This window comes from Rhinolophus sinicus, chromosome 12 (assembly GCF_057876585.1).
Source record: "Rhinolophus sinicus isolate RSI-liver-muscle chromosome 12, RSI-T2T, whole genome shotgun sequence".
Classification (NCBI taxonomy): Eukaryota; Metazoa; Chordata; class Mammalia; order Chiroptera; family Rhinolophidae; genus Rhinolophus; species Rhinolophus sinicus.
This window is the reverse complement of record NC_142512.1, coordinates 2,256,476-2,270,103: the sequence shown is the minus strand read 5'-3', so window position 1 is coordinate 2,270,103 and position 13,628 is coordinate 2,256,476. Positions and strand designations below refer to the sequence as shown.

General features: G+C 40.2%; 1 protein-coding gene across 1 annotated transcript in view; it reads right to left on the bottom strand.

The window, feature by feature from the left end:
• Nucleotides 1-13,097, bottom strand: part of LOC109439522 (uncharacterized) — a 39,555-nt gene extending 26,458 nt beyond the window's left edge. Inside the window, exons 1-5 of the mRNA XM_088788972.1 lie at nt 12,719-13,097; nt 9,119-9,233; nt 8,783-8,956; nt 3,563-3,669; nt 2,140-2,277 (exon numbers count right to left, since the gene is read on the bottom strand). Coding sequence (XP_088645098.1) covers nt 2,140-2,277; nt 3,563-3,669; nt 8,783-8,956; nt 9,119-9,233; nt 12,719-12,969 — 785 coding nt within the window. The 5' untranslated portion in view covers nt 12,970-13,097. The remainder of the gene's footprint in view (nt 1-2,139; nt 2,278-3,562; nt 3,670-8,782; nt 8,957-9,118; nt 9,234-12,718) is intronic.
• Between the last annotated feature and the right edge of the window lie 531 nt (nt 13,098-13,628).

The window sequence follows — 13,628 nt, the reverse complement described above, 5'->3', positions numbered from 1 at the left end:
ATAGACATAGACAACAGTTCAGTGGTTATGAGAGTAAGGGGAAGAGAGGATAGTAGAAAAGGGTAAAGGGGGTCAAATACATGGTGACAGAAGGAGAACTGACTCTGGGTGGTCAAAACACAATGTGATGTATAGAAAATATATTAAAGAATTGTACATTTGAAACCTATGTAATTTTGCTAATCATTGTGACCCCTACAAATTTAAGTTAAAAAAAAAAAAAAAAACATGGTAAGTTGTACAAAATTTTTCTTAAGCATGTGATTAAAGAAGACAAAAAAGCAAGGTGAACCAGTCATGTTGAGGGCAGTATAGCTCAGTCAGTTAGTTAGAGTTAGCAGGGGCAAGTGTCGTGAACTCAGAAATCCTAGTTCCATAGTCCACAAGATCCATTTTCGGAGACGTCACTGCTGTTTGGCTCAGAGTTCTCTCTACAAACCAAGCATCTCACTGCCTTATTGTACAGGTTGTCAGAGGATCAAACAGATAATACAGCAAAATGGTAAGCCAATGGAATAAGTTTTTTTGAGCTTTAGATTTGACATTATTTTGCAATTCCAAATAAACCTAATGTGTGCTTTTCATACGTTCTAGCTAACATTCAAATGTTGCAGTTTACAGAAAATGTTTTCAATTTTGGTTATTAGCTACTCTTTCTTTGTGGTTTGTAATTCAGTACATCTCAGCTATTATATAATTTGTAATTAAATGCATTTAGAAATATTTTCCCTCAATAAGTCAGATAACATAATTGCCCCCTATTATCGTAGCTAATCACACCAGTGGCAGAAAACTTATAGAAGCCTAGATCTGGCTTGGACTACTTCTGTCTCATGTTTACCTCCTGAAACTCTGAACTATCAGAACTTTCCAACCTTCCTAGGCATCCGCAGTTGACTTGGAAGATATAACACATGCACACTCATGAGGCATGGAAGGGGTGCAGCTATTCTAACACCAAGTAACCTCCTTTAGATCCAGAGCTTTCTGTGTACTGGCTTCCATGTCAGGCACAACTTTAAATATTCTGAAACCTGAGGCAGAGTCAAGTCACTTGAGAGATTTTCATTATTTTGGAAAACAGATCACTGAGCCTCATCTCAACTAAGGAATCGCAGGCAAGTTAGTGCCTACTACTCTGGGAAAGGCGTTATGGGACCTTCCAGGACCTAAGGAAAGATACTCCATGGGACAGCAAGTGGCCTTGGGGTACAGATCTGGTAACAAAGGAGAAAGGAAAGTCTGATCTTTTCCTGCAGCATTACTGGCACCTCTCTGACAGCTCAGAACGTTGCAACTAACATGTGCTAGCAGAGGACACAACAAGACACTCAAAAGGGTAAGTCATCACGAGGTCTGGGCTGAGATGTGGGCCCCGCATAGGTTTTCAGTGTTGGGGAAGGGTGTGTGTGGCTAAAGCTAGAAGTCCAAGCTCCCGCGACAGGGTGCTGGTGCTCTGGAATAGGGGCTGAGAATGTAAGCAAGCCCATGTGTGTCGAGTAAAAAATATCATCACTTGGAATTCCAAGTGTGGGAAACCATGAACACCGAGGACTCGGGATCAGCAAGGGCACCTGGGAGCACAGGTAGTCATGACCACAGGACCCGTTTCTATAGCAACCGTGCAGCAACACAATCAATGGAAGCCAATGAATGACCAGAATGACCTTCCTTCCCTCTCCATCTGACTTGTGAAAGAGGATGGTCCCCCTTGGCCTTAGGGAACACTTTGGCTTCTTGAAAAATTCAAGGGGGGAGCACAGCCGATAGCCTCCATAAAGTAGAGAATTTCCTGCTAAACTGTACATTTTACACCCCCAAATAACTAGTTGGAAAAGTCAGAGAAGAAACATTATTGGTACCTGACACACAGGGGTTATGCTTGGGATGAAATGGAGAACGTTGGGATCCCTAAAGATAAAGGTCTTCAAAGTTGTGTGATAAGGAATCTGTCCCTTTGCTACGTCTTACACGTCTGACCGGTTGTTTGGTTTCTGGCTGAGGATGTCTACTAACTCACTGCCATTCCCCCACTGCCTGAGCCCAGTTATGAAGTCTCACCTGTTACCTAAGAAGTAACAGTTAAAGTGTTTTGAAGCTCAGTTTGGTGATAACTAGCATTTCAATGTAAACACTTACGCCTCAAAACCTCTAATAATCCCATGGTCTTCTGCAGTCCATCCAATGCAATCTCGAGCAAAGACATCAACACCTGCCTGAAGCAGAAGCACGACTGTATTTGAGGATGCATACTTTACAGCAAGTATGAGGGCCGTTCTGAAATAACAGAGAGATCACTTCACCCTTAGGAACTTTAAGTTATGTAAACAGCACCAGTGATAGTCTTTACTGAGTTCAATATATTGCTTGTCTGTATAGAATCGACCATTTACACGCTTAAGAGTTCATCTTTTAAATTATGTCCAAGGCTACAATCAAGGAACAAAAGAACACACAAACAAAAAAGCCTCTTGCCCCACTTAGGTACCACCTAGAAGTTGCTAATTTAAAGTTCTTTAATAGACAAGTAACTCTGCTGAGGTCACTTATCTGAAGGAGGTGAAGATTTCAATCAAGAATTCCTGTTTCTTCCTAGTCTTATATATGGTGCATCCAAAGTCAGCCAGAAGTCACGTAAGTTAAAGCTACTTGGCAGGCTCAAAACAATAATATTAGTAATAATTCTAGTAATTTTGTCATCGTTCAGTTAATGGTGCTCATAGCATGTGCCGGGCACTGAATCACATGCCAGGTCATGACCCACGACCATCCTTGAAGGAGATATTATTTCCCTCGTTTCCACATCGGGAAACATGTGTGGTGATGACAGTAACGTTCCTATGGTCACACACGTGACACGTAGGAAAGCTGAGCATTGAACCCAGTCCTGAATGAACTGAAAGCCCATCTCTTTTCTTATCACCCATCCATGGCTTGTCTTCATTAAAGAAAAAGTTTATTCGGTTAAATACCAATTAAAAATAGAAAACAAACAACATCAAAATAGACTAGAAATGAAGAAGGATAAAAACTGAGGACTGTCTGGTAGTAGTAATTCACAGTCGCTTAGGGAAAACCCTACAACATCACCATTCCTTGAAGAAAACAATGTAAAGCAGAGTCATCCGAACAACAAATCAACTCCTATTTACATTTAATGTGTATCTTTTAATGAAAACTGAATACACAGTAGAGGTTAAAAAAAATGTCAGAGAGACTAAATCTAATATTGCATCAGAAACTAAGTTAGAGTCCATACTATACAAAACTAGTAACATTACTGTGAAAACCCTTTAGCTAATATAATACCACGTGACCAAAAACTACAATGACAAATGACATCAGTCGATATCATAAATGAATATGAATCCTGCAGGATATGCTTCTTCTGTTCACCAGTCAGAATAATTGCTTTTCTTCCTAAATGATGACGTGCTGATATTGATAACTTTGTAATTATAGAATAATTGTCTTCTTATTAATTTAATCTTTGTGACTTGAGTGACTGTTACCACTCTAAAACAATACTAAGTTTTTTTTAAAAAAGAACAAACAACTGTACCTTTTCCACTTATCAACTGCATGGATGTTTGCATGTCTCTCGAGTAAAAATTCCACCATTTTCTGGCTGTTCTTATGCACAGCAACTAAAAGTGGTGTAAAATCAAACTGTAAAACAGAGAAAACAATTTATAGTTTAAAAAACTACATAGTTCTAAATTGAATTTGAAAACTCATAAAAGATCCTCTAAACTTGAACATACACTAGAGAAAGTAAATACAAAGTAGCCCTCTGTGCTGTCATCTGCGGCTCTTCCCTTTAAAATACCCTCCTCCTTCCTCTCCAACAGATGAACTTCACCTCACTCTCCAGAGCTCCCTTCAAACACTGACAGTCCTGGTTCCAAGAATCTGTGCTCCTATCACAGTCTCTATCACACTAGACTGCAGTTATTTTATCGTTCCCCATCTGAATCCGGAGCTTTCTGAGGGCAGGGGCTATTCTTCACCCCTGTATCTCCAAGCTCGAAAACATAGACACAAATGCTTTAAGTCGTTTTATTGAATTGATAACCTAAATAACTATTTCTGGGGTAGTGTTTGTTACATTGTATTCCAAAGAATATGTACTTTACCAGAAATCATTTACTGTGCCCCAGTAGGAAGATTCCAGAAAGATCACCTGTGTTTGAGAAGTATTATAAAACTGTGCTCTATATGCCCATTACTAAAGAAGTGTTTCAGGCTGCTTAATCCCGATCTGACAATACTTTTCTGTGGCAAACGTTAACGTCTGAAACATCATAGAATATTAGGGATACAATTTGGAGAGTTTTCCAACAGAGGTGAAGGTTTTCTGCAGCTTATACAAACTTGCTTGCTTCTCTTCTATCAGTGTTCTCAGTATCCCAAATGTCAACTTCAGGCTCTCCTGCTCCAAAAGGGTCACTAAGGAAATGGATTCTAAATTAAAAAGAGTTAGGCTTCAAATGATCTTTGATTGCTTATCACTAAATGGTCCATGGGTTTTCTCCAATTGTGAGACAATAAGTTTTTATCTTAGCTGTTGATAAACTCAATATGAAATTGCATTTCAGTTACAATGATAATCTTGGGACCCCAATGCCTACCTACTTTTTGAAAAAATCTGTTTTTATTTTGGTTCTAGTTTAATTTCTATTTAAAATTATTGTATAACTCACGCAAAATATAAATCAGAAATAAAATATCATGGCTTCTCAGTTAACGTTTTAATACTGATCTACATGGATTATTTTTAGCATAACGAAAGCGACTAAACCACTTGCATGTTTAAGGAACTATGTTGAGGAGGAAGGTGGAATACTGTCTGGAATATGCGTAACATCTACAATTATACCCATAAGACTTAAAGACATTTCAATGGGTATGATTATTTATAGGACGTATAATGAAAAAGACGGTCTTTTTAATTTATTTTTATTTTTTTAAAGAAAAACAACTTAGGAATTCCAGCTTGAAAAACTCACTATCATTCTAAGGAGATTAATATAAAATACATATAATAAACCAATATAGAATGTCTTGAAAATCTTGAAATGTTTATCAAAATATTCTGTAAAAGAGGAATCGCACACTCCAGTGCTTCCGGAGGCAAAGAAGGTGACCCAAATAAGTGAAGAACCCCGGTGGGGACAGCAGCACACTAGAGAACACATGTCTCATAAAGAGGCACAGCCTCGCCACAGGACACCCAACTGTAGTCGGGAGTCAAGGGGACCAGGCTGGATTCTTTAAGAGAAGCTTGACATCCTTATTTCTTCATGAGTCTCCAAAACTTTCCATGTTGACTCAACATACGTAGGGAAAGTAAATATCTAGGAGCCACAATTAGTCTATAGCCATTTGGCATTTCATATTTGCTGTTTCCAAATGCTTGTGTCTAATGCGAATATTTGCATGTAAAATCTTTCCGGTTTTTAGTATCATATGCTTCATTAAAAAATGGGGCCCCAACATGCAATACAAGTGTCACTGAGACTCATACCCACTTCAAGAATTTTTCCAACTCTTATTCAAAGCACTATCTATTTTTATTTACTTTTTATAGATTGTTAATCCAATGGATAATTACACTATAGGACTCCTGACACTACATTAGTAACACTTCCCATCTGTATTAGTACTAACTTCATGGGATTTGATCTTTAAACCTACCATCGTGATTATGCCACGGTTGTATGAATGTCACAGACATACTGAGAGAGTTTATCACACACTTTGGATCATTGCAGCATCATTTACGGTGGCCAAGGAATGGAAACAACCGAAATGTCCTTCAACAGATGACTGGATAAAGAAGATGTAGTATGTATACACAATGGAATATTACTCTACCATGGAAAAATGAAATGCTGCCATTTGGGGCAACACAGATCAGATAGATCATGAGATTATTATGCTATGTGACATAAATGAGACAAAAAAAAGTCGGGACCATATGATTTCACTCATATGTGAGATATGAAACTGAAAGCAACAGATGAACAAGACAAAGAACCAAAACTCATAGACACAGACAACAGTTTTGTGGTTACCAGAGGGTGAGGTGGGACAGTGGATAGTAGAGGAGGGTTCGGGGATAGTAGTAGAGTCAAATATATGGTGAAGGCAGGAGAACTGACTCTGGGTGGTGAACACATAATATGACATATAGATGACGCATTATAAAAATGTACACTTGAAACCTATTTAAATACAATAACCATTGTCATCCCAACAAATTTAATTAAAAAACAAAGAAAACTGGAGATTTACAGAACAACAGGGAAAAAAGTAGGTTCACAATTTCCTATTACTGCAGGAAAACCCTGCTTGCAGTAAGCATTTGTTGATCTCACAACCTGAGCACAAACAAACATGCAAAATTCTTAAAGGGCCCGATTCAACGCATCAGGGGACCACCCATCAGCAAATTTCTCAAGAATCCCTGAGCACCAGTGAATGACTGATGGCTGAAAGGGAAAACGTGTTCTTCTTTAAGCCAGTAGATACTGCCATTGATATTTCCTTCCACTTCTCGAGCCCAGAGGTACAGACAGTTCAAAAGTCAGGCGAAGAGTGTTGGGAAGGAGAGAGCCGAAGGAAAATCACCTCTCATACGCCACCTCTTCCAGAGATTTCTTAAGTATTTGAGATCTGCGATTTGATATGCTGCACTAGTAGTTCTTAACCAAGAGTTGTATCAGAATCTCAGGGAAGTCTTTCTAAATGACACATGTCCAGGCCTTATTAGCTTTACTCAGTCAAAACCTTCAGGGAAGAGCCTAGCTTGTAAGTGGCTGTAAATGTTTTGAAAGTTCCTAGGGTGGGTGTGGTTCGCCAGCACAAGTCTAGCCGAGAACTCGTCCAGTAGACGATCACTTCGGTCTCTTCTCTCGCCTATGTCGCCAATTTCCTCTGACATTGAGGATTAGGCCAAATAAAAGTGGAAGAGGCATGTCACTTATGAAAACCACACTTAATTTCCTGGGTAGGAGTGGCAACGGGATTAATAAACTCAAAATGCAACTTGATTTCCTTATTGCTAAACTCCTTACTTCTCATGGGACGTCTAGACTTCACAGCAGAGTTTAGACTCTTACCGAGGAGGCTCTTCCTGCCAGAACAGGATGATACGTCACTTAATTATCTGTCCTTCCCTCGTTTCCCACTTAATTGCCACCTGTTCACTGCAATCTGGTGGATTCGGAGCCTTCCTCGTTGTGGTCTCAGGGAAGTTTACAACTCACTGACTCTCTCCCCCAAAGTAAGGATTGTTATCCCCCAACACTTAAGAGGACCTTGACTGAGCATATAAACTGAAGGAAAACTAAAATAAAAAACAACAACCTCATTTTAATAATTAAATTAATTGGGGTGACATTGGTTAGTAAAATTATGTTGGTTGCAAGTGTCATTTCTATAATACATCATCTGTGTATTGTACTGTGTGTTCACTATCAGAGTCAGTTCTCCTTCCATCACCATATATTTGACCCCCTTTTCTCTCTTCTTCCGACCCCTCCCCCCTTTACCCTCCGGTAAATATTGTACAGTTGTCTATGTCCATGAGTTTTTGAAAAACCTCTTCTTGTTATTTCCGCTCAAAAGTCAAATTTCCAAATTGCCCTGCATATTTCGGATTGTTATTTCCTTTCCATTTCCTTTTTCCCTCTTAGGCTTTGGCCAATGAGAGCTAAATCGCTTTATATAAATCACTTGTTTATAAATAGCAACTTGTCAACAGCAGGAAGATTTCTATGACATTGTAAAATGCCTTTGCTTGTTGGAGTTTTAAGGTAATGCCGATTTCAAAGACAAATTTTGCTTTCCTGCATTGTTTTGCCTTAATTGGAAAACAACTCGAACGTGAAAAAAACACTTAAAAAAGGAAGTGTTGCCTGTAACCAGTTGTGTTTTCACAACTAATTTGTCGTAAGTGCATAAAGGAGAGCTGCACCCTCTACTGCTACTTTAGAGGTATCATCATGTAAAGTGAAATTTCAGAAAATTAAGTTCCAACTGTTTGCATTCAGGGAACGCTTGAGCTTCCAAAGATGTAAAATTGACTCTTCCTGTGTCAACCAAGGGCGTTCCTGCCGGGTGGCAGTGGCCAGACGTGATGTATGTCCAGGAACAAAAAGGGGTGAACGCGTCCCCATCACCTGCTCCCTCTGTACACCTACAACCCGCCCAGCGTCTCCACGAGGCTGAGCAGGAGCCCCACTCCGAGGTGGAGACCCCAAGGGGGCCGTGGCTGGCAGAGTGGCTACGAGCACAGACGCATGCCCTTGCTGGATGTCCAGACGTGACTGGCCCTCTTGCCCCAATCTTCAGAACCCCCGAGGCCTGGGCTGCTCAGGGCCTGTGTCCTGCTGCTTCCCCTCCCCACCTGCACACCCCCAGCTCCCCAGCGGGACCCAGGTTCCACTCCTCCACCCACCCACCCCCAGGAGCACCCATCTCCTAGGCCCTGCCCTGCAGCAGCCACCCCCACATACTTCCCTTCCCCCAGGCCTTCAGTCCTTGGTGGGCTCTGAGCCTGGCACCCACTCCTATGCAGTAACAGGACTGTTACAGGACAGAGCTGGGCCCTTTCTGTGGACACCCCATTTCCCCTGCCTGACTTGGCTTTGGACTTGATTCTATGGCGACAGGGCCCGATGTACAGCATGCAGTATATATCGACTAGAAATAAAATGCTTGTGGCTGAAACACATGTATTACAAGTATTGTGTAAATACAGTCTGTGGATCTATACCTCATTGGTTGCTTCCATATCTGCCTGGTATTGCAGCAGCTGTTCAGCTATCGCAGTGTTGTGCCCCATGGCCGCGTAGTGGAGAGCCGTGTTGCTACGGAAGTCCTTCATATTTGGGTCCGCTCCATGTTTTAGTAGGATTGTTGCACACTGCTCTTCCTGGCACTCCACGGCCTGTCAGGATTACGTCATTAAATAAACGGTAAATTTGGGGAATTCAAAGTAAGCATTCCACAAGTTTCCACCATTTGTTATAGTTAATTAAGATACATTCATTCTTATTCTAAATACTGAAATCAAATCCATCTCCTGTTGACAGAGCAGGCTACCACATACCTTCATTAGAGCCGTCCTGTTTTTGTTGTCACCGAAATTCATCTGGCATTTTTTCTCTGCTAGAAGAGTCACCACTTCCGGATGGCCAAAGGCGCAGGCCAAATGGAGAGCAGTCCTGTAAGGGTGAGAGGACATTTAGGACATTACAGGGCACTGTCTCAAACATGCAGTTCTGCACGCAATTGTAAACATGACGCACTACTCCAATGCCTTCAAACCCAACATGGAGTTTTCTTCTGCACAAAGGACAATATTCACGAGCTCTTGTTACTCGCCACACTAATGAAAGAGCAGCCTGTGTGACTACAGAGAGCATGACGTGGGGAATCAGCTCAACTCGGGTTTGCTCCTAATTGAACTACCACTTATTAGCTGTCCCTTAGCCTTTGTGTGCCTCCCTTTCCTCATCAACAAAAGGGGCATAAAAACAGTAGTTAACATCACAGGACACTGTTGTTGGCTTAAATGGGAATCTATGCAAAGTGTTTACTTAGCTTCCTAGCACAAAACACACAGCTCAATAACTGTTTGGTAATATTATCAGAACTATTACCATCACTACTACTTTACAAGACAACATTTCAATTAAGTAAAATGATATCATTCTACCCACTTTGCAGCCATATTTTAAGGAGTAAGAAAGAACACTGCACTGCACTGGTTCTAAGATGCTTCTTTTTTCATATTTTAACACCTCTCACCCTGGAAGGTAATGTATAGTTCAGAACGCCTTGAAAGTATAGTTGGCAGCATTTAAATAATTTCTTACTGGTACTTACGAGAACGGGCATCCTACCTCCCGTGGTGCCCGACGTGAAGTGAAATAATGGAAACACACCAGACCTTCCGCAGTTCTCGTCATAAGTTGGCATCTAAGTAAATGTTCATTCTTAAGAACCTCATGGGGAAAGAGGACTAAAATCACAAAGTAATTCTTGTTTTGATTTTCAAGAAACTTGAAGCCAAAGGAGACTCAGGATTCAAGTGACTAGGGATGGCTCATTTCATTGACTGTTTAGATTCATAGATTATATGAAAATCGGATGATTTCCAATGATCAATATTCATATTTAATACTATTGTACACTAGCTAAACAGCAAGTTTAGTCACTGTTCACAATGTCCTAACTGTAGAAATCCTTTTGTTTGAAATGAGGGAGGAAAAGCTTCAATTGAGATTAGGTACTAATACTTCCATTTACAATTTTTTATTTTGCTCCTTCTAGGCAAGATAAAGTTTTTAAGGATGAAAAGGGCCTGAGAGACAGATTCTGAGAGTCCTGAGTAGACTGTGTCTGCTGCGTAACAGTTATTCAGGGTATATTTGATGAATGAATGGATTGGAAGAATGGATAACTAGAGCTGGAGAGTTCAATATTTTTAAACACAATTTTTATAGTAAAGCGGTACTTCTGCAATAGTAATGATCACTTATATGTGCTATTGTTGATTTCCATAAAGACAGAACCAAAATGATTAATCAAAAATTATTTAATATTATAGGTAATGAAGCTCTATATAATAAAAAAAAAGTAAGTGTATTTACAACTATACATATATGAACTTCTACAGGCACAGATAAAAAGACTGCCTTTACTTCTGAAGAGGCTAAAAGTTGCCAGAAAATACCAATCGTTAAAAAAACAAAAATGAAATGTAGAAAACAGACATTGTTTTAATCTATTTTAGTTGTTTACAAGATTCTTATTTCTGGGAATAATGAAATATTACCTGGGATTACTTTATTAATAATAAACTGTTACTAGAATTTCTGTATATGTTCAGTGTAGACATCAGATTTTTTAAAAAGGAAAATGTCACAGTACAAATACTCAGATATCAAGTTTGCACATATTTTTGGCTAAAATAACATCACAGTCTGTGTGTGTGTATAATCAAAGGAATGCTTTTCTCCTTTTCCGATCTACCAAAGTACATCTTTGCACGTACACATGTACGTATTTTCCATACCACCTTCAACTGTCTCAGGTAATTCCATCCTACGGATGCACTGCAATTTATTTACGAAATCCGTTGATGTGAGTTCTTCACAATACATTGATATTGTAAGCAGTGCTGAGAAAAACAAATTGTATGTGATTTATCTAATTATTTCATAAAGATATTTTAGTACTTGGAATTGATGGGTAAAGGGAATATACATTTTTAAATGTGGTACTTATCACCAAACTGCCTGTTTGAAAAGTCAGAAGCAACTTAAATTTGAAGCAGCAGTACAAATACCATGGCTCTTCGTTTTCTCACCCTTTGAGGATGGAAAAGGTTTTTCATTTTTCTTTCAACTTTAATTCCTTTATTTTACCTGGGACACTAAATATTGGTCACTGAAAGATACACAGAAAGAACTTGGTCCAATTCAAAATTCGAGTGCTTTTTTTTTGTTGTTTTCAGAGACTTCGCTATAAAACAAAGATACACTTTTTCTCTGATATACGTATGCCGTACATAATTTGGAAGTACATTTTCTTTTAATTTATTATTTTCTGATATACAGAGACTTTTCATTTCTTATATTGCTCAACCAACCTTCTGAACTCTTGCTTTTGAAGTCTTTGCCAACATAAAAAGTCTATAAATAGGCATTTCTGTTTTCTTCTGGTACTTTCCCCATTTCATATATTTATAATTTTTAATCTATAGTACATCTGGAACTTATTTTTGTGATATGAAAATCTAACGAATTTCCCCCAAATAATTAACAGGTATTTCTCCATCATTCACGAGGAATTCATCTTTTCTACTAACGTGAAATGTCACCACTATCCAGCTCTAGCATCTGACATATATTAGGGTGTTTGGGCATTTTCTGCTATATTCCAATCATTTATCTCTCTTTTCAGCTCTTAGTAAGGAAATTGTGGCAATAGAGCGCCTGTTGACACCTAGAAGGGCAATTCTTTGTCTACTGTACCAAATACAAAATGATCCTTAATTTTATCACTCCAATCAAAGAGACTACATGTGCAGCCCAAAACTTTTAAAACCCTGCGAGTTTAGTCGGCTTATGTAAAACATAACTAGAGGCAGAGCACAGACGGTGAGAAAACAAGTGTTCCTAGACTGACCACAGCATCTGCCACTGGAAGCTTCCCTTCTAAGGCCCCTCAATAGACACCACACATACCTGGGTGTGCACTGATGTAAAACGGACACTGGGTTTTAGCTGAACTTTTAGCCCACAAGTTGCTCTATTATGGGAATTCGTTTTCTCATTATGCACTTTTCTATAGTATTTAACAATATGGTCTCAAACTGTGCACATCAAAACTAAAATGCTGTATATACTTCTTTTCATCTCTATTATTGATATTTAGTTACATTTCTTTAAAATTGTCAGTAAAGTGCTTTATAAGGGGAATTATGAGTGACGGGTCCTTGAGATTTTGTTCCTGGTGCTCACAAAGTCGGCCTGGGCACTGGCCCCCAGGTAAGGTCCCACCCGCGAGGGAACCCAGCACAGCCCTGGGTGACAGGAGAGCTGAGCTCCACCTGGATGAGCCGGGCGGGTGAGCCCCTCTCCCAGGTCCCCCAGCCTCCTCCAGGCCCGCCCGTGGCCACTGGCCTCGCAGTCCTTCTCACCTCTTCTTCCTGTCTCTGTCATTCAACCTCTCTGGATGGAGCGAGAGAAGCCTCTGCACTTCTGATACGTCGCCCCTGTAGGCAGCTTTGTGGATTTCTTGGAGGTCTCTGCCTCGGATGCGGCACCTGGACTCCAAGGAGATGCCATCTCCAGTCTCAGGCTGCCGGCCAACATCACCGCTCTGTGGTCTCTTTCTGAAAACCGAGCGGGACCTGACCTTCGGAGGCCTGAAGCCAAAAAGCTTCTTCATGGCCAAGCCTAAGGGCTTCAGAACCTCCTCGGCACTTCTTACGCTTTTTTTCTCCCGAGCCCAACCAACAGCAGACTCTAGAGCAACCAACTCCCTGTCGCCACAATATCCCAGCAGCGAGGTAGGCAGTTTGGAATCTCTCAGCCCAGAATGGCTGTAACCAAGCAACGGTGCACGGGTCAGAGGCTGACGTCATTGTGCATGCGCACAGAAGCCCGGTGGCCAAGGTCAGGGGCACCCAGAGCTCACGTGCAAGGCCCAGGCGTCGCAAGTTTCAGAGATTGCTCGTGGGCAGCGCTGAGTTCCATTCAGTCCTTGGTGGGCGTTGGCCCAGTCTTTTGCTGGGTCGTATGAGCAAAACGTAATAGGAAAATTCATTTCCTGAATTAAGAAAGCAGACATGTAACAGGCAGAGAACTTGGGGGAAGCAAAAAAACAAAAAACAAAAAAAAACTTTACCCTAAATCTGAAATCTATTAATTTCGATGTATAAAATAGAAAAGTATTTAAAAGCTTGATTCCCAGAGATAGCTCTTTTGCATTTTGAAATGTTTTATTTTCAACCTCAGTATCTATCACCTTAGATCAAATAAGCTACTTAAAAAATTGGAGTATACTTCGTACTTATCCACTTTTTGAATAAGGCCTGTGAAACTAGA